At 39.6% G+C, this 21,472-nt stretch overlaps 1 protein-coding gene across 6 annotated transcripts in view; it reads left to right on the forward strand.

The window, feature by feature from the left end:
• The window catches only part of LOC102937550 (muscular LMNA interacting protein), a 168,753-nt gene that overhangs the window by 79,789 nt on the left and 67,492 nt on the right, over positions 1–21,472 (forward strand). For 5 of the 6 annotated variants that reach the window (XM_043542376.1, XM_037894220.2, XM_043542377.1 and 2 more), the window contains 5 exons: positions 7,096–7,167; positions 15,949–16,014; positions 16,104–16,187; positions 16,285–16,344; positions 17,812–17,856. In XM_043542376.1, the coding sequence (XP_043398311.1) occupies positions 7,096–7,167; positions 15,949–16,014; positions 16,104–16,187; positions 16,285–16,344; positions 17,812–17,856 (327 nt within the window). The remainder of the gene's footprint in view (positions 1–7,095; positions 7,168–15,948; positions 16,015–16,103; positions 16,188–16,284; positions 16,345–17,811; positions 17,857–21,472) is intronic. The other variant, XM_043542380.1, reaches the window with a different exon arrangement.

Below are 21,472 nucleotides of genomic sequence, written 5' to 3' on the forward strand. Positions count from 1 at the left end.
CCAATAGCACCTTCTTTCAATGTGACTAGTTTGGAATGTGAGGATGTGACCGGTCGCTTCCTAGCTTATGGCTGCCTCTGCTGCTTAGCCAAAGGCCTTAGCCTAAGAACAGGGTCTCAGACTGTCACAGTAAGAGAAGGCCCTTAAACCAGCAGACAGTGATTTTGATTCTCTCTTTTATACCTCTAGAACTAGCCAAGTGATAAAAATACACCTAAATTCTTAGAGTATAGGCCTTTACAGACAGGCCTGAATATCTATATCCTAACACCATCCTTCATGTATGTCCCACAAAATTTCTTGGGGGATAATAATCCCAATCCTGTATATTCCCATTCTGGAATAAAACTAGTCTTTCACCTCTAGAGACCTAGGGTGAAACCCTAGATCCGCTGAACGGAAGTTTTGCCATTGAATCCAGCTGAGCTAGGACTTCAGTCCTGGAGTCAAATCTTTCCGTAGATCACAGATAACAAGTAGGTCCCAGCGCTGCAGGCATCATTCAGGTGAGTAGTCCCATTGAAGTCAGTAGAAGTATTCATGGAAAGGCTGCAGAATGATACCCTCAATGTGGTGGGCTCAGCTGAATTGCCAGTTGTCCATATTACAAAGAACAGCATGTAATTTAGTAGTTGGCAGGCTCTACTTATGCGTAGCTGAGGACTGGGATAGGAGAGGGATGTAAATCAGGATTTACCTCAGGTGCATTGACACAGCAATGTAGGGCTGTCACCTGTCTGAACTGTGGACCTGATCCAAAGTTAATTGATGTCCCTGGAAAGAATCTGATTGACACCAGTGGGTTTTGGATCAGGCCGTATACCTGCTTGAAGTCAATCCTCTTAGTTTAATGGATACCATATTCATCCATTAAAAGAAAAAAACCATATTTTAAATTTCACAAGCACCTGCTACCTGTAAAAAAAACACCCCCAGCTCTTTCTATTGTCTATTTTTTTTATAGTGGCCCTCACTGTACAATCTAAACAGTTTTGTCAGGTTTTAATAACTGTGGAATGGCAGCTAATAACTGAACCTGCAACTTGCAGGCACTAACTGGATTATTTTCTTTCAACCATCTAATACACATGTTCCTAATTTTAATCACTTGCAGATGAACACATTTTCTCACCACATGCAAGTTAAGCATTTTCTCATCTTTATATCTTGGCAGTATATGACCTGTTCTTGAACCGTGCTTTCACAGGTGAATGATAATTCTATTTCAGAAACAGGTCTCAGTAGCACTGTTTGCACATGGCCCTCTTCTTGTTTTGTGATCCCAGTCTGTGAGAATAAGAGCTTGCAAAAACCCCATCCTGAGTGGTGCTGAGCACTTGCAGCTCTCACTGAAGTCTCAGGTGTTCAGCTCCTCTCAGCATCAACCCTGCAGAAAGAAAAGTCTTGTGCAACTATCACCTTGCCTCAGTGGGTCACTGCTGAGGATACTAAATTCAGGACAAACTGCTGAGAAATAGTGCCAGATGACCCCAAACTGGTCATTACTCTATCATTATGTTATACCAAGCCAGTAACAAAAGTAAACATTTGACTCATCACAGTGGTTAACAAGAAGTCAAAAATGCAGTCTCCATAGGCATTCCAGCCCTGGTTTTACCACCCAGACACTGGACTATATGATAAGTGTTTGCGGAAAACCATTTTTATCAACTATAGGGTCCTTCTAACCCCAAGAGATCAGCCACTTAGCCAGGTCAATATATAACTCAGATTTTACCCAGTAATCACATGGATGCCAATCTTTTAGTAACTAAAGCTAAAGGTTTAATAATAAAAGACAAGAAGAAGAGAGTTAATAATGGTTAATAGATCATATACAAACAAGTGATTGCAAAATCCTTATATCAGGCTTGTAGCAGTGATGGAATAGACTGTTGGTTTGTAAAGTCTCTCTGGTGACTTCCAAAAGATTGGAAGCTCCTCAGTCCATAGTTCAAAAGTTCTCCTTTTAGTTGTAAATCCACAGTCCAGAGAATCAGGGCAGGAAACATGGACAATAGAGATATCTCAGGGGGTCTTTTATATTTTCTGCCATGTGCCTGGAAATTTACCGTCTCAAATGAAGCTCATAGCTCACTCAGTGCATGGAAAGTTACTGGCCCAAGATGGAGTCCAGGGTCACATGAACAGTTCACATGCCCGTACATGCTTTGATGACTCAGATGGGCACCCGTTGTCCATATTCTGGCTGAGGCATCCACAGGAAAGGATTACGGGCAGGATGAGTTTCTTCTATGGCCCATTGTTAGGGTGAAGTGCCCTTAATGGGCCATTAACACATAGCTGTCTCACTCTAATGTAAATTCTAGCCAAGAATACAACACATGTATAAGATACCAATGCATAGCCAATATTCATAACTTCAGCTACAAAGATGCATATAAACAGGATAATCATACTTAGAAAATCATAACTTTTCCATTGACCCCTTACGTGACATACTTGGTACAAGATTTGTTGTAATTGTATAACAGTGGTAATATCAATGATATAAATGGTCATATTTAATCATACAGCATCAAAGCAACTACTTGTGCTTAAATCAAGGGTGAAAGTAAAATGGAGCACTTACCGGTACGGGGCCAGCTCTGCCTCCTCCTCCCGCCTCTGTTATAAGAGCTAAACCCAGTAATTTAAAATTAAGATCTCTCACTCTGCCTTTCATTTACTTTACTGTGCCCAAGTATTACAGAAAGCTGAGAATAACGTGTAAGTGTCAGGAATAATGAATTAAAGGAGAATGAAGAATATTTAACTCTGAGTATCTTCTCTTTGGTGGTTTGTCACAATACAATACATGACTGGACAATACTTAATTATAGATTTTCCCTTTACAAATCTGTTTTCCTTTTTTTACATATTTTTTTTCAGTTGGAATCTGTTGCCATTGAAGTCAACAGCAAAATGCTACTTGCTTTAATAGAAGGAGGACTGCAGTCCTTTTTAATGTGTTTGTGCTTCTTTGTATATTATGACACTGACTGTATCCTGGCCTCATGTCAACTTTCAGTCTTGTGCATACAATTGTGCACATGCAATGAAATGTGAGCGCAGTTAGACCTTTAGATGCCCCTATTTAGATGCCCCATCTGACTTGCAAGTGCATTCAGATAATTAGACACCGAAACATGTGCAATTGCTGGGGCAAAAAGATGTGCCTATAATACTGAAGGTTTCTTTGTTTTGCATATTTAGCTTTTTATATATTTATATACCAATATGTATACATGTAAGCTTGGTCCACCTCCATCCCTGGAAACCCTGGCTGGTAAGCTCTCCCAGTGATTCAACAGCACACACACTCCATGAGGTACCTTCACCAAGTGTCTTTATTATTATTTCTTGCCCGGTGCTTTAGATACAGCACAATGGGTCTCAGCCTTTTATACTGCTTGCTTTCTTTTCTGAGCTATCCAGCTGGTGAGCTAATTACTCCAGTAGCTTATCAGATTCCCTACAGGTGCAAGTGATTCCCGTAAACTACCTAATTCCCTCCTACTCTAACTACCCAGTGCCCTACATATCCTAAGCGATGAGGGTGCTGGCTGCCCAAAGGCGCTCTATTTATAGCTGCTAACAGCCCCCTTGTCACAGTATATGGGCTGTATTTTTAAAAGCACTATACAGACATTGGAGACAATCTCCAAAACCACTCAAATGATGCACGAGCCTAACTCCCATTTTCAAAAGTGACTTAGGTGCCTAGGAATTTCAGTGGGAGTTAGGAATGTAGGAGCTTTTGAAAATCCCACTAGGCACCTCTCTCGATCCTTAGGTACCTAAATACCTTTACAAATCTGACCCATAGCTGTCTAAAGTTAATTGAAAATCAATGAGTTAGGCTCCTAAGGCACTTTTGAAAATGGATGTAGGCTCCTAAGTCATTTAAATGGCCAAATTTAGGCTGCTAGGTAAGAAATTGAAGTCCAGGACCTCCATAGTAGCATTCTCTGAGATGCTCCCAGTTCCATGCGCAGGGCCAGTTAGACAGGCAGAACTGCAGAGTCTCAATGCATGGATGAGACGATGGTGTAGGGAGGAGGGGTTTAGATTTATTAGGAACTGGGGAAACTTTTGGGAAAGGGGGAGCCTATACAGGAAGGATGGGCACCACCTAAACCAAAATGGAACCAGATTGCTGGCACTTAACATTAAAAAGGTCGTAGAGCAAATTTTAAACTAAGGGCTGAGGGAAAGCCGACAGGTGCGGAGAAGCACATGGTTCAGACATCCCTTAGGGGAGGATCTATTAATAGAGAATCTCTATGTCCTAGTGGGGAGGAGAGGATGGAAAATGATGAAATACAGGCAGGGTCTGATCAGAAACAGTCAAATAAAAAAAGTCCCTTTCAATTACATCGTGTAATGGCAGACAGCTAAAAGGAGACAAGTTTTTAAAGTGCTTATATACCAGTGCTAGACGTCTAATTAATAAAATAGGTTAATTAGAGTGCCTCGTATTAAATGTGGATATTGATATAATAGGCATCACAGAAACTTGGTGGAATGAGGATAATCAATGGGATTCAGTAATACCGGGGTACAAAATATATAGGAAGGACAGAACAAGTCAGGCTGATGGGGGAGTGGCATTATATGTGAAAGAAGCATAGAATCAGATGAAGTAAAAATCATAAATGAATCAAACATAAATGAATCTAAATTAGCTGTTACCACTAGAGAAAGAGGTCTTGGAGTCATTGTGGATAGTTCTCTGAAAACATCCACAATGTGCGGTGTTAGTCAAAAAAGCAAACAGAATGCTGGGAATAATTAAGAAAGGGCTAAATAATAGGACACAAAATATCATGTTGCTTCTATATAAATCCATGGTACACCCACGTCTTGAATACTATGTGCAGATGTGGTCGCCTCAGCTCAAAAAAGATATATTGGAATTGGAAAAGGTTCAGAAAAGGGCAACAAACATGATTAGGGGGTATGGAATGGCTTCCAGATGAGGAGAGACTGGGACTTTTGAGCTTGGAAAAGAGACAGCTAAGGGGAGATATGATTGAGGTCTATAAAATCATGACTGATGTAGAGAAAGTAGATGAGGAAGTGTTGTTTACTACTTCTCATAACACAAGAACAAGGGCTTACCAAATGAAATTAATAGGCAGCAGGTTTAAAACAAACAAAAGGAAGTATTTCTTAACACAACACACAGTGAACCTGTGGAACTCCTTGCCAGAGGATATTGTGAAGGTCAAGACCATAACAGGGTTCAAAAAAGAACTAGATATATTCCTGGAGGATGGGTCTATCAATGGCTATTAGCCAGGATGGGCAGGATTGGTGTCCCTAGCCTGTGGTTGCCAGAAGCTGGGAATTAGAGACAGGGGATGGCTCACTTGATGATTACCTGTTCTGTTTATTCCCTCTGGGGCACCTGGCACTGGCCACTGTCGGAAGACAGGATACTGGGCTAGACGGACCTTTGGTCTGACCCAGTAGGGCGGTTCTTATGTTCTTAAGTGCTTTTTGAAAATGTTACCATTAACTAATATAGACCCTGATCTTGCAATTTCCCACTTGTGGATGTAGCAAACTGCAGGATCAAGGCCATATATAACAGCTGTGACAAACCTAAGCAAAGATCATGACAAAAGAGAGTAATTTTTTCTTTCATTTTTTCCCCCCCCTCGGTCCCTTCTTCCCTGTTAGGGAGCAAATGTCACAACATTTTTGTACAATAGTATTCTTGTTGGAAGAGGCGGATTAAGAAAAAGCTTATTACTAGAAATAAATTATGTAGAGATTAGACACTCACGAGGGCAGGAAAAATTATCAGCTGAAGAACCCCAAAGTAAAGCATATTATACAATCTTTCATTGAATAATTGACTTGCCTCCAGTGCAACACATTGGAAAAAGCAAAGTAGATAATTTTGTTACTTTATTTCTAGAACTGGATGAACACGGCCAAAAAGTATTCATTCACATTTATTCACAGGAAAACTGACCATTCACTTTGGTGGTATTTGTGATCATTTTTTATATACTTTTTTTTTTTTGATTATTCATGCAAGTGAAATTTTGTTCATCAGAATATTTGTGAGAAGGGAAAATGTCACAAATAGTCATTTAAGTATCTAGTCATACACACAAATAATTATGTGAACAGTGGTTCCATCCCTCACAATATGGTATTTTTGCTAAAAGCCCCAGCTCTTGAAATCATGTAATTATATGAGAATCTGAGCTTTCATTTTTAAAAAAAAGTAAGTTTCAGGCTCTCATAGTTGCAGAGAAAAGCTTGAAAGTATGAACTCTAAAGGCTCCTAAACCAGTTGGTAAATTAAAAAAAATATATTTAAAAAAACCTCATGATTTAAACCCAATCTCATGATTTTTGAGGGCCTGACTTAGGATTTTTTTTTTTTTGGAGGTGTGAGGTTGGCAAAACTGTGAATATTGCACAACTATTTACAACGGAAGGGTCCACAGAGATGTCTTGGAAGGTCTTCTTGGGTTTGGAGTTGCCCAGACAGTGATCAAAACAATATCACATGTGTTAGTTGACCAGTCCACACAGCACAAATAGCAAATATCCAGGCAACAGGGGCCTGAGTCTGCTTCATTAAAATCAATGACAAAACTCCCATTAGCTTCCATGTGGAAGCCACAGTTGAAGTGGACAGTTCATGAGAAATAGATAGGCAGGAATAGGTTTGCGCAGTCCGTCCACTAAGTCATTTCAAATAAAAACAAAACTTGTAACCCCCCGCCCCCGCCCCCCCAAAAAACAAAAAACAAAAACCCAACAGAATTCTTTATGGATACTTTCCCAAGTTAATTGAAGAAATTGTGTGCTGCTACGTTCCTCAGCTCTACTTATCTTACATATAAACTATTCATATGGTTGTTTTTTAAAAATATTTATAAAACCATGAAAATAGCACCATGGAGTAAAGCCCATGTAGTTCTTCTGTAAGAAATAACTTTTTCAAACCAAATGTAATCACTTTATTATTGATAACTTGTCAATGAGATTGGTAGAATTAGCTTTAATTCTATCATACCTTTTTTTTTTTTTCATTCCCATTCCTGCTTTCTGGCTTACCCCTTCTAGCAATACAAGATCAAGACAAGCTACAAGGCTTTTGCAGCAATCCCTACAAACACCTTGCTTATGGAGCAGAAGGTTAGTGTTTGCTCAGGAGCATGAAAATTGCCTCATGTATTCAAGCACATTCTACTTAAGAACATTTCATAATTAAGATTTTCCTGACATAAATGCTGTGAATATTTCAAAACATAAATACTGTGGGCTGACTATTCAGGGTTATATATGCTACTATTCTTCAGGGCCATTAGTATTGTATAAAATATGTGAGACTTCCCTCTTCTGAGTTTCTACAAAAATTCCCTGCAGAAAATATTTCTTCCCATGGGAGTTGCAGTTTATATCACACTGTCTAAAATGTTCTTTGGCAAGCTTCAAAGGGCTAGATTTTCACAGTTCTAAGACCGTGACAAATGTCTGGTGTTAAATTTTGATTACACAATGAAGGCCAAATTGTGCAGTCCTTACTTGTACAAAACAACCATTGAAGACAATGGTGCAACTGACAACTTTAATTTTGAATGAAGGGTTAAATTTTTAAATCACCTGTGATTTAGAAGCCTAAGTACCATTGACTGTCACCTTTTGAAAATTTTGTCCAGCATCCAGCTTGTATTAAAGTCACTAGAAAGATTCCCATTGATTTCAGTGGGAGTTAGCACCTAACCTGCTTAGACATTTTTGTAAATCTCACCTTGAGGCACCTAAATACCTTTGAAAAATTGGCTCACAGGAGCTTAAGTCCCATTAACTTTCAATAAGACTTGTGGTCCTAAGAGTCTAAGTCACCTTTGAAAATGGGATTTAGGGTTATATGTCACTTAAGATATGTCTACGCTGCATTGTAAACCTGCGCTTGTGGACTCAGTGTTTCCAAGACTGCACTTGAGCGTCCACACTGCATTGTAAATTATTGGACCAGAGGGTCTCACAGCCACGTTAATGTCTTCATACTGCACTGTCCAGACCTTCTCTCTTGGGTCTGAGGCTTGAACAGCATCCACACTGCAAAATGACAGAGCTCGGACCCAAGTCATAGCAGGAATTGGGCTCTGACCCACATCCACTAGCAAGGTCCTAGGACCCAGGTCCTGAGTTCTTGCTGACCTGTGTCAAACTGATTTGTGTGTGGATGGGAGCAGGGCTTGGTCTCAACCTGGTTCTGTGCATGGGCTTAGTTTGCAGTGTAGACATACCAATAGGTCCTTTTTAGAGTTTTACCCCTGGTCAAGTATTATTAATGGTAGGCTAGCAGATAATGGTTGGCATATTTGAAAGTTACACCACGTTTAACAGATACAAACTGAATTTTTTTCTTCAAACCATTTAATACATTTTTAAAAACTCGCTAATGCTTGATTGAAGTTTTTCATTGATTGCAGATTATATCTTCTCTTATTGAAGTCTTGGATGTCCAGCCTTTTCTTGAGCATTGATTTCATATGGTGCAAATCAAGGGTGATTCCATTTTAGGAATGGATCTTGGTAACACCTTTGGAATTTCTACCTTTTTCTAGTTCTATGTACCTTATTCCCAATACATAAAATTGAGTTTGTAGAAAATGATGATAGGGTCATCAGAAAATGAAGGTATTGTCTGAAATGACACTAGCATTGAGAGAGAAGACCTTAGTTATCACCCTTTCTATTGAAAATAGTAACCTTGGCACATTCTGAAAGGATGAAAGCAAGTTCATATCATATCAGTAGAAATTAGATTTTCTAAAGCAGGATTTGGGTGTCGGGCTCAGATAACTTAGGCTACAGTGTACTAAATTATGCCTTAATGCACAGCCTGACTAAGGGTGGTGCGTAAGTTGTACCCCAAATAAGCATGATAAGTACTGTGACTCAAGCACCACTCTAAGGTACAGCTCCCTCCCTGCTTCTCCCTCATTTTGGGGAGAAGAGGAGAGTAATTTGCTACTGGCCTTTACCAGCAACTAATTACAACATCCTCCTGTACCAGTTCAACTGGGTGGGCTGACACACATTCTCCACCTACCAGCTCCAGGAGAGAGTAAGTAATCACACAGCACCTACAAAGCCCAGGGCACCCAGTCCTGGTAGCCCACAAAAGGGAAAGGGGTTATTACTCATGTGAAGGTCTGTAGATCAAGTCACAGTCTAGCCCAAAGATAGTTGTTGCTATTGCCAATAAGTTTGTTCCAGCTATCATTATTAACATTTTTTAACCTAATGTTTTTATAAGGAGAGGTGCAAGAGAACTAGGTTTTAATTATATAAATCACTTTCTTTTAGCATATAATTCTTGACAAGATCAGGCCAGTTTAGGTAAAAAGTCTCGGGGTATGTCTGCCCATTGAGCTGAAGGTATGATTTCCAGTTTGAGGAGACATAGTTGACCTAGCTGAGATTAGGGTGACCAGATAGAAAGTGTGAAAAATCGGGACAGGGGGTGGAGTGGAGGGGGCTAATAGGTGCTAATAAAAGGAAAAGCCCTGAATATCAGGACTGTCCCTATAAAATCAGGACATCTGGTCACCCTACCTGTGATTGAGCTGGCACCCTAAAAACAAAGTGTTTCTGTGGTGGTACACATGGTGGGACGGGCTAGCTGCCCTTAGTAGAAGCCCATTGGAGACACTAGGTACATACGGTGGCTAGCTGAGCCATCATGGCTACACTTCTATTTTTAGCACATTAGCTTGATCAGAGCTAGTGTAGGGATATCTCCTTGACCTGGAAATTGTACCTCCAACTTGAAGTATAGACATACTCTTAGAGCTACATTAGAAATGCTGTTCTGCAATATCCAACACAGACATTTATTTGTCATGATAGTCACTACTGAACACAAGCTGAGCAAGTATCATCTGCTTATAATTAGATATCACTGCTTAGGAGGTGAAACAAGGATTGTATGACTTTTCTGAAAGGCATTTTTAGAAAAATAAGACAATCCTTGTTTCATTTCTTAAGCAGTGACATTTAATTGTTCAAGTGGTCAAGAGAAATGTGTTTGCCCAGGCCCTTGAAGTCTATGATCTAGTCACAGTTCATACCATGTACCAGATCACATGATAAAAAGGTGATGGTGATTTTGTTTCTTTTGCTGATATGTTTCTCTTCCTGTATCTAACTTTTATTTGTCTAATCAATCCATCTCTGTCTCTAATCTCTTTCTCTCTCTCTGTACATATAACATTTGGGAGGGTATATTTTTTAAACTTCCTTTTATGGATCCCCAATGTACTATTGTCATTTTAACACCAGAGGGCCAAGAAAGACAGTAATTCTAATGTTTTTTTCTCCTCCAAGTGTGCTGACTGAAGTGGGGTCTTTAACTTCCCCCCATTGTTAGACAAGTGGCTCACTGGTTTTTTCATCTGCTGGTCAGACACCGGAGTGGTCAATTAATGGAGCTCTTTACTCCATGGGATTGATTTAAATTGGGCCACTCTTGGGCCAGATGTAGAAGCTCTGCAAGGTGAGCTAACGGGAAGACCCTTTGTGATCTGGACAGTTTGGGCCACTACAAAAGTTATTTTCCTCCCTTGGTATCCTGCTGTTAATTGAATTGTCTCATTAGACTGACCTCACACTTGGTAAGGCAACTCCCATCTTTTCATGTATTTATATCTGCTCCTGTATTTTCCACTCCATTCATCTGATGAAGTGGGTTCTAGCCCATGAAAGATTGTGCCCAAATAAATTTGTCAGACTCTAAGGTGCCACAAGGACTCCTCGTTATTTTTGGACAATAAGAGTAACTCAGTGTCTTTTCACATAGACAATGCATCATAGTACAACATATGCTCTTTCCTTCCCTTAGCAGTGCAAACATATACAATCCTACTCTCATTCCCAACTGTTTTGTTGCTATCTGTTGTCAAGCCAGCCCAAGGAAGGTGTATCTAACTGGTGGAATACGCCATTCAGTGGTTGAACTTTGCATGTGAAGCTGAAACTGCAAACCATGACCTCTGTAATCCAAAGTGTTAACTCTACTAAAATAAAATGTGCCATTTCCCCACCCCCTCCACTGCAAGTTACTTTCACAAGCTTAGCTTATTTCCTTAGTCCTTCAGGAAGCTAGTTTACATTATGGCCTCCTCTCTTCTGCTCTTCACTAACCCCTATACAGTCAGAAGTCAGTTTGTGTCAAAATTCCACCTAGATCAGTGGAATTCAATCCACCTCTTTATCTCCACCATGTTCCAGTGCCAGTGTGACTGTAGTGGGCTACCTACCAATCTGCTAATGGCAGTCATCAAAGTGACTCTAGCGATGTGTGACAGTAAAAATTTGTATTTTGAAATGTTAAAGAGTTGTCTTCATAAACTTACTACATTATAATATTTGGCACAATTAATTCTCAAAATCTTTTTTGGAACATGTTTCCTTACTACTTATGTGCTGTGCTGATCATATACCCCACACTGGTATCCTTTTCATTATTGAGGCATTTCCTTTTGCCTTGTATCACAGCATACAATGTCAGATAATGATGGGACCAACCCTTCAATCATTGTGCAGAAGGGATGGGGCTTGATAACACCGAGTAACGTATTGCCTTTGTTCAGCAAGTATAAAAAAAAGATAGGTCATCTACTGTAACTGTAGGTTGTTTTGTATTCTGAATTATCCCGCAAGTCTTGATTCTTATCCTCCATTATTTAAATATTATCAGGTTATACTCTAATTCAAAAATTCCAGCTCCGGGACAGATTATTTCTTTTTCAGACATAACATATCAATTATTTAGAGATTTCATTTATCAACTGTGCCATAAAGGTGTCTTTCACTCAAAATGGATCATGATAGATGGCTTTATTTCAAAGAATACTGAGCAAACTAACTCAAAACTACCTAGAGTGGAAGTCTTGTTAAAGCTGCTCTCAGGACTGTATTAATACAATGTTTTCCCTGAATAGAAGGGATTTTTAAAATAGAGCCTTGAGTAGATAATCCTTTAAATAAAACATTCTTTGGACTCAGCAACAATTGTTTGGTTTTCAAATATGCTAGAATCAAATTGGACAAGTCATTAATGCAAAACCTCCAGTTATACTTTTCTTAACTCTGGAGTCCCAAGCAAAAAAAAAAGTCTGCCCTACACTACGCAGCTGATCTTTAGCTCTCAAGAGGGAATATTTATCATGTCTACTATACAGTTACATATAACTGTTTCTTACAAGTTAAAGTGCTGTATGTTTCTGTGACTGATCTTCACAAACAGCATACAAATATGGTATCATATTTTGGTTGGAAATACTGAGAATGATTTTACGTTATTTGGATTTAGCATTCAGGGATATGCTTTGCTATCCCCATTAAAACAATATCATTTGACTAAAATCATATGGGTCTAAAACAACATTTCAAGAGGATTTACACACCTAGGAAAAACAAAACAATCCAGGAAACCCACCTAATCACACATTTGCCAGATGAATATCTTGCATCAAAGAGTCATGCTAAAAAAACATTTACTTCTAGCTAGAGATCCATCTCTAGCTGTGAAATGGAAAAGAAATGATTAATCAGTTTGTGTGATTATTAAAAGGGCCAAGCCTATCTGTCAATATACAATTTTGCAAAGCAGGCTCTGGAGCTCCCTCTTTCTTTTTAAAAGCCATTGCAGACTTCTGAGTTCTAACTGTATCAAAGCTTCATGGTAGTCAATCCTTTCAGTGTCATTTCCCAGGATCTTTAAGAGATAATATAATTATATGAGGTGCTGATGATAGTTGAAGCTGCCTCATGTGGAAAGGATTTTTCATGTATGCTAAGGCTTTAGAAATGTATTGATAAGGAAAAATGTGCTAGAAAGATGAAGCAAACTCCCCCCCCCCCCCAAAAAGAAACAAACAAAAACCAACAACCAGAAACAAAACCAACAACAACCAAAAACCCTTCACTTGCTTTGCTCAACATAGGATTCTGAAAATTCATATGATAAGAAGACAATATTTACAGAATGTGGCTGGTACGGAATGGAGTATAGGCCTTGAACCATTTGAAAAATAGATAATTACACTAGTGGGTGAAGTGATTGATTTCAGTGCAATCGGTACTGTAAAGAGCCTTGGATCTTCTAATTAAATATCCAGGCTCAAAATCAGATTGTTCATCCATTTCCTTTCTGCTTTAATACTGGTTTAGCAATCACAGGAATTCTGGAGGGCCAAATTGTCAACACTGATCTCAATGAGATGCATACATTGCACTCACACAAATCTCACATTTGTAAGGACAAATGAGCAGTTAGACATGTAATTATCTGATTTACACACTGAAATGCACTTAGCACCTTATTTATGCTCTGTTACACTTCACCTTGAAAATATTGCTCCTTCTGTTTAATAGTTGAGCGAAAGGTGAAGGATTTAAGCAGGAATGCTGTTTTTCATACTGTTAAATCAGTAGGCCAGGATGACAAGCTTGGCTTGTTCTCAATATTGCTGCTAGCAATAATGATGCAATGTAAGATTATTATATGACATGACCAGTGGTTGACTGAGAAATGCCAGTTTTAATTTTAAAAAATCATACTTTTCAAATAATTTACAGCACTTGCATGCTGGTTTTTTTCCCCCCAACCATGTGAAAATTCAAAATACTGCACTGATCAAAAAGAAATTCAGCTATATTTTGATACACTGTTATTGTACCCACTAGGAAAAATATATTAAAATGAATCCTTTTGGGTACAGGCACTGAGTACCCATAAACCAGTTTCCTCTTATCTCTTCCACTGCTTTGAGGGAATCTAGCTGTGCATTCCAAAGGAAGGAGAGCGAAAATAAGAGGAATTGAAAAGTGGTGAAACTCGTTAATGTGTGTGGTTCTTTTTTCTCAGTGGTGATGTAGTGCTTGGGAAAGGCTCTAGATCAGTGGCCTTGAAAATTTAAATTATCCATCTCCCCAGTTTCAACAAAGGCAACAAGCAGCACAAATTTCCCGATAGTGGCTATCACACCATGACTGCATTCCGAAGGGATTAGCCATATGTTTTCTCAAACTGCCCACTGTAGTACTTTTGCATATGTGGTACCTTGTGGAAAGACTAGTCAGATGCTACTAAGTAATAATTTCCCCATCTCAGAGTGTGTTCAACCACTGTGAAGCTTTTTTTTCTTAGTGATTTACTGTGCTCAGTATCCTAATGGAGGAGGAATTCTTTAAGAAGCTTAGCAGAGTCTCCATTCTGAGGGTTTATTTGATTTAAGTATCTAAATAAAACAGGTTGTTTTTCTAATTTATATCCAGACACATTACCAGTTACTCTAACTGGGCAGAGGACAGAAATTCTGTTTTTGTGAAGGGTTTTGAGATCTCCGAATTTGTTTTCATTTGGACTTGGAATGAAACCCAGATATTTAAACATTTTCAGTGAAAGTGCTGTTTCAAAAAAAATCACTTCAGATTGATGGAAGCCTTTCATTTTGATTTAAAACTTTAAATGATATGTTATAATATATAATACGACAGACAATAATTGAAATAGCAGCAAAGGTAAAATACCAGTAACTTTACAATTTTGTGTTGAATGCTCTCAATAGCTGGGCAAAGAGGGGTATTCCATGCCTCACTATGTAAACTCATGCTTATTTTGCCACCACACTGTCTTGCCTGTTGAGGAGCCCTGACACGTACCATGCTGAGATGTCACTGTTCCCACAGAACCCCACTGACGCAGGAAGCATGTAGGGGTCAGGGTGACTAACTTTAAAGAAATATATTTTGCTCTTTTGATATTTTTTAAAAATTAAATAATACAAAGGAAACTGAAAAAGCACAATGGATTTAAAAATTCACAGATCCTGACTCTTGCGGTCTAGCATCGTTCTCCCGCAGATTCCAGGGTAATTATGGTAACTTAGCATGGCGTCTCCTTGGAAGTCACTTTAAAGCAGGAGCAGGGTAACAGCAACTAGGCTGTAGGTCAGAACCTAGAAGAAGAAAGGAAAAGAGGAATGATGTTCTGCATTCTCCGCTAAGCCTGGCTTTTGTGGGTATTCAGCACTTACTAGTAGAATTAGAGATGGGCAAATTCATTTTCACTAATTTCAAGCCGATACCAACTTTGTGGGTTTGAAAGTTTGACCTGGACTCAAAGCACATTGGGTTTGTGTTCTGCTTTGGAGAAATTGTGGTGAGAGGAAGAGAGAAAAAAACTGAATGGAAATCTAAAGAGATACTTATAATTAAGGCACCCACTTCAGCCATTAAGGCTTTAGAGAGTTTTCTTTTTATTAATGTATAACAAAGATTTTCCTTTATCTACACAATTTTTTGTTTAGAACCTCCTCCCCCGCAAAAAAACCCAAAATCAAAAACCCTACTGCATCCTTTGTCAAGTTATATGGAATCTCAGTGCTTCTTAAACAGGAGTCATTTTATTAAAGAAAGCAGCCACAGACACAAACCAACAGACTTCTGCAGAGATTGGGTCCCAGTCTTATTCTCTTGTTTACCATGGACCACACCTTATCTGGAAGGTATACAGCACATAGAGACATCTAGTGCCTAAACAACATACTGCAAGTAAACATTGGTGGGGAGACAATGGGTTTAAATTACATGCAGAAAAATTTTCATCTTAGATACTGTTCTGAACTCCAAGAATAATTAGGCTCAAAACAGCGACATTCACCAGGAGATATTAGAGACATTCACCTTCTCTAATATCACTGGAATCTGGGGCTCTGTCTGTGCAGAACATCTTTAATGTTTCAAGATATGGTCGCTTTCGTTTGACGAAGCTTAGACCACAGCTATCTTCTTTCCCAGCTGATACGGGGAAGTACCAAGTAAGGAAACTTTCACACTGAAAAACATGTTTTTATTTTCATCCAGTCTAACATCAGAACAATTTTTATTTATCTCTAGGCATTAGAAGAGCCAATTAAAACAGAAAAAGTGACTGAGGATGCCACTTTGGACACAAATTCGGAGGTATGTAATCACAATAAATCTCTCCAACCAGTGTTTCATTTGGACTCACAAAGCCAAAGCTAATTCAGCTGTTGCTTCTACTTTTCCAGATGTGCTCCCCTGCCCAGCTCAGGCAACAAACTGAAGAACTCTGTGCTGCCATCGATCAAGTCTTACAGGATCCCTTGCCTATGGTAATACAGCACTAATGTGGAATTTAAATGTTTTATCTCTTTTCCATCTTCTCTTGTTATTAACAAAGTCTGTGCACTTTCAAATCCCATTTTTCAGCGCCGGTGTGAATCTTCTCCATCTTCCCTGCACACATCGATGGATTCAGACGTAGGCAAAGTAAGTGCGTGAGCTTGGCCACATACCATAGATACAAAACCTGTAACAGTAGAAAGCTACATTTAATCTTAAAAGATGAAAGATCAATACAGATCCTCCCCTTAGTGTCCAAAAAGACACAGAAAAGAGAGAGGGAGGAGAGAGCAGCTACAGCTTTTGAGCCACTTCCTCTCCACTGCAACATATCTACTTGGAGGCAGGAGTAGTTGCAGTATATGAAGAAAGGGAATTTGTCCTTTGAAGGTCCAGTAGTCAGGGAAGAATTCAGAGATACCTCGCTTTCCAGAAGGCAGGACGTCTGAGTGAATGGCCAACAGGCTGGTTACTGAACCCAGCTGTAGGTGCTGAGTACCCCAATCCTCTAGCCGCTTACTGCTGAGCCTCAGCAAGCTTTCTGTACTCCCGCAACCCAGACAATATAGAGAGGGCAAGCAGATGGGCAATGAGGAAAATCTAGAGGTATGGACAGACTTACTTTTTAGGAGAAGTCATAAAGACTGTGACTGTTTAGTTCAGAGGGGAGACTCTGAACCTTTAGGTCCACTTGCACCAGATTATTTGTATTTGGGGCAAGTTGGCAGTACAGGTATTCCTTTTGTAGGGTAGATGGAGCCTCCTCCGGCAGACCCTGCTGCGCCATCTCTTCCTGCCCCTTTGATGTAGCAGTGTACCTGGCAAAGGGGAGGGAACTTATTGGGTTATTACAACAATCTGTAACCAACTAACCCCGCTCTTTGCGCTATGGCTGCAGGGGTGTTAACAGGCCACTTCAATCTGAATGGTCCCATAGAATATGTATAACTACTTATGCTAAACAATCTGTTCAATCATATATTTAGCTGTGACACTCTCAGTACCTTTCCCGGACCTGAAGGAGAGCTCTGTGGAGCTCAAAAGCTTGTCTCTCACCAACAGAAGTTGGTCCAATAAAATATATTACCTCACCCCAAAGATAATTCCAATAAATTTCCTATGGAATTAGAAATGAAATCCTGTTTGGGGGTTGGATATGTCCCCTTCTGTCCATTAACAGATTCATTCTGAGAGTGTCCAGAGATTACATTAGGGAGACCAGATAGCAAGTGTGAAAAATTGGGGTGGAGTGTTGGGGAGTAATAGGTGCCTATAGAAGAAAGCCCCAAATATTGGGACTGTCCCTATAAAATTGGAACATCTGGTCACCCTAGATTACGTGGTCACAATACCAAGAGCAACTATAACACTATGAGGTCAGATGCTGGAGTCACATCTTTATGATACATAATATAATAAGTCAAACAATTACTCAACACTGAGAGCTAAACATTAATGAATCACATCTCACCTCTCTGATGAACGTTTCATAATGGTTGCAGAGTGATGGTTTCTTAGACTTTTAGCAGTTAATATCTTGCTACAAAGATAAAAGTTCATGGAATTGTCAGATTACTGTTGGTTGCATGTTATATCAATTTATCTTGTGTATAGATGTCTGCAACACTGCAGAGAGCAGCTGGACGGGAAACCAGATATGTAAGTCCCTTTATAATTACTCTGTGTTTTAGCTACAGAAATGTCTTATTTTGTAGGATTAAACATCCTTCTTGCAATAATAGCTGGGTCTGCCTGAGGGAAGGGAGTAAATCCATCTAGGACATGAAAAGTTTTTTTACAGTGGTAGGGGAAGTGAATAGTTCAAGGCTTTGGAAACGAGACTTGATACCTCTTACCATTATTTCAATTCCACCTCAAGCCTTATGGTCTGGTGGCTCTTCAGTGTGGTGTGAGCTGGTGATCTCAGTCTAATTCCTTTGCAGACAATGGTCTGTATCACCCAGATACATCCTTACAATTGTGCCTTGGTTGCCATCTATGAGAAGCCTGGTACAGTTGCAAAGGTTAGGGTGAAAAGATGCCAAAACCTCTCCTTCCTCATGCACCTCTACATGGGAATGGTCACCAAACTCTGCTTGAAGTTAATGCCTGCAGAGGGGCAGGACACCCCAAGGAGGGGCATGGAGGACCAAAGAGTGAACACTGGCTGCACACAGGATTAACACGTGTGATGTTCTTTAAAAGATGAAGCAAAGGCCACTCTGGCTCTCACCCCTCCAGAACTCCTAAAGGTGCTGTGCCAACCTGAGGCAAAATGTCTCATCAGGAGCACTTGCTTGGCATGACATTCATATCCTCTCGTATTGAAAAACCTCAATTTAGCCCTGAATGGGCATAAAATATTCTGTCACCTCGAAAACTGGTCCCCACAGAATGGGGCTAAGAAGCATTTTTTTTTAAGAAAATAGGACAGTTGTTAGAGAGGCAGGGGAAACTGCGGGAAGGATTTTTGATTTTGTTGTTTCTGTTAATTGAGGGGATACACAGCATGCTTGCAGGCAGGCCTAATTCTCCTCTGATGATAATTGCACCTCCCCTGCCCCATGCTGTTCTTGTCTTACGTGTACTGTGACTGGAAAAGTTGACTCTTTGCTATCTTCCCTCTGGCACCTTAAATTCACACACACACAATTAGTTCTCATAAGTCATTTGTTTTATTAATTATTAAAACATATTAAACTCAATTAACATGTTTGTTCTCCTTAGGATAAGCAGTTCAGGAAGGTACCTTATTTTATTTATGACCCATTTTTTCATATGCTGACATATGTCTGCTCATTATTCACAATATATCTTTCTACTCAATCACAGATCAGGTGCAGTGCAGGCAAAAGCAGTAAAGATTTACTAGCTTGTTCCCAGCACACTGCTTGATCAATGCAATTTTGTTTTCTGAGCAAGTAGCTACAGAAGTGATTTTTTTTTTATTGCATGCAGTTATGTATTTTTTATTGCATACTATGGAATGTGAATTTTACAGGACAGAGTGTGCTAGTTTGTGCTAAATAGAAAGGAGATTTTCATTTTTAGTGGAATGCATAAACAAGCTGACAAGTTGTACCTTGAAGATGATCATGTGTATTGCTCACCATTCCAGTGTAATTCTTATAATCTCTAAACTGTGCCTGAAACATTGCTTTAAGTAGAACTATCCTTACAAGACAAACAGTGACTAGAATTTCTGGCTGAGATATTATTTTTGGAGCTCCCCGGTGTGTGAGACGCTTTTAACACGGTAGGGTTACAGTCCGGTTCATTTTCTTTGATCTTTACAAATGCACTGACATTTTAAAGTCTCACGTCTACTCAAACACAGGCAAGAAGACTTCTATGTCTAATTTTTTATATTTATATTTATATTTCCCAAATGTGAAATTGTCGGAGTTGTTTATTTGTGGGGTTTGGGGAGCAGGTGAATACCCTAGGCTGGTGGAAACATGAGTCTAGAATAATGCACATGAAAGTGCTCAGATGGCTGCTCTTCAAGAGTGCAGAAGGCCAAGACTGCTGCCACCTGCAGGGCGTCCCCAGAAGACAGAAGAACTGCTGCCTCAAGGGAATCTATCAGGGGTTGAGGAGGCTTTAGATCTGGAGAAACGCCAACAAAATCCTGTGTATCTAGAGGCTCAGTTTCCTGTATGTTCAGCCCCCAAATATTGTGTGTCCAGGGGAATTCCTTTTTGTCTGGACCTCCCTATAATCACTTATCCTGAAGGCTGCTCTAACTTATACTCTGAGGCATGGCCTCCAAGGAACCGCATGGGCAGGTCACACTACACTTAGTACACCACCTATAACAGGGTATGTGGAAGGAGCTAGTTCTGAACCATTAATACAGCTCTATACCACCCAAGGAATCACCATTTATTGGGGTTATTCTCTGGTAGCTTGCTTTGGCTCTTTTGTGCCACAGAAAGGGGCTACAAAATAACATACAATTAGGATCAAGGTTTCTATTTTGGACTAGTAAGAAAGCCGTGTCTCTTTTTAATGAATTCAAAAGCTAAGAACGTCTGTGATGGACCTTCTGGGGCTGAATTTTTCACCCATTGTAAGGACCTATATTGTATTAATATCAAACTGTGAGTTCATCCAATATGCTCACTACCTCATGACTAGTGATCTTGCTTGGAGCAATGATGTTTTAATTTAATTTAATTTTTTGACGAGGAAGTTGCACTATGTTTCTTTTATCTTAAATAGCTATTAATTTGTTCAACTGAAATTCAATTTACTTACAAAGATTAGCATGGTATTTTGACAATATAATTATTTATATGCATAATTTCTGTTATTGGATGCTTGTTGAGAAGCTGTCTTAAATGTGTCATTGGTTACAGAAGAAAAATAGATGATTTTTGCATACTAATTTGTTTGTTAGTCAATCAGACACAGCAAAAGCTGTCATCCTGCTAAGCCACTTTACATATTTTCTTTACATTATATTAGTGTTTGTATACACAAATTAGTTAGTTATTGTAGTCTACCTCTTGGCAACAGTCTGTACAAATCGTTTGGGTCATAGCTTGATGTTTTCTCAAGGGTATTTAAAAATGAAAAGTCTGAATTCTCAACTACCAGTATTCCTCCTTGTGTAGCACTTGATACCCATTTTGCACTAACTTTCCACAGATGTAAATGACTGCACAAAGTACAAGGCCGTGGAAACCCAGGCCTGAAAGTGCTGTGGCTGCCCCATGCAGGCATTAGAAGGGGGGAGAGGGAACTAGGAGCCTTCCTTCATTGTTCTAAGTGTAGGAACTAGCAACAATGTGACTGGGTAGCTCTGTGCTGGTGTATGACCAGTGGTGGCACTATTCACCCCACTGGGGTTAGTGAAGATGGGTCCCTGGTCCCATTCCCAGACAACACCAGCATGTGGAGTTTGGTAGGAGAAAGAGGTGTGCATGTTCTACCCTCTCCCAGGATGATGGAGCTACTCTGCTACTGGAAACCACTAGGAGGAATTGTGGTTGAGTCAGTCGGTATCCTTCCTTTGGGCTGCTGCTGTAATACCATCCAGTGCAGGTTGTAGGGGTATGCCACAATCTGGCTTTTAATATGCTGCAATTCTAACATCAAAGCCCAGCTATTATAGATGAAGAGTTTTTAATTAACCAAAGAATGCTCTAAGTTTAGTGACCTGAAGCCTTAATATTGAACGTGTCCTGCAGGAAGGGAAGTGTCTTTTTCTACGGAAATCTAGTGACGTTCAATGGAATTCACTCGTAGGAGAGGATATTCCTTGAAAGAT

Source organism: Chelonia mydas, chromosome 3 (genome assembly GCF_015237465.2).
Source record: "Chelonia mydas isolate rCheMyd1 chromosome 3, rCheMyd1.pri.v2, whole genome shotgun sequence".
Taxonomy (NCBI): Eukaryota; Metazoa; Chordata; order Testudines; family Cheloniidae; genus Chelonia; species Chelonia mydas.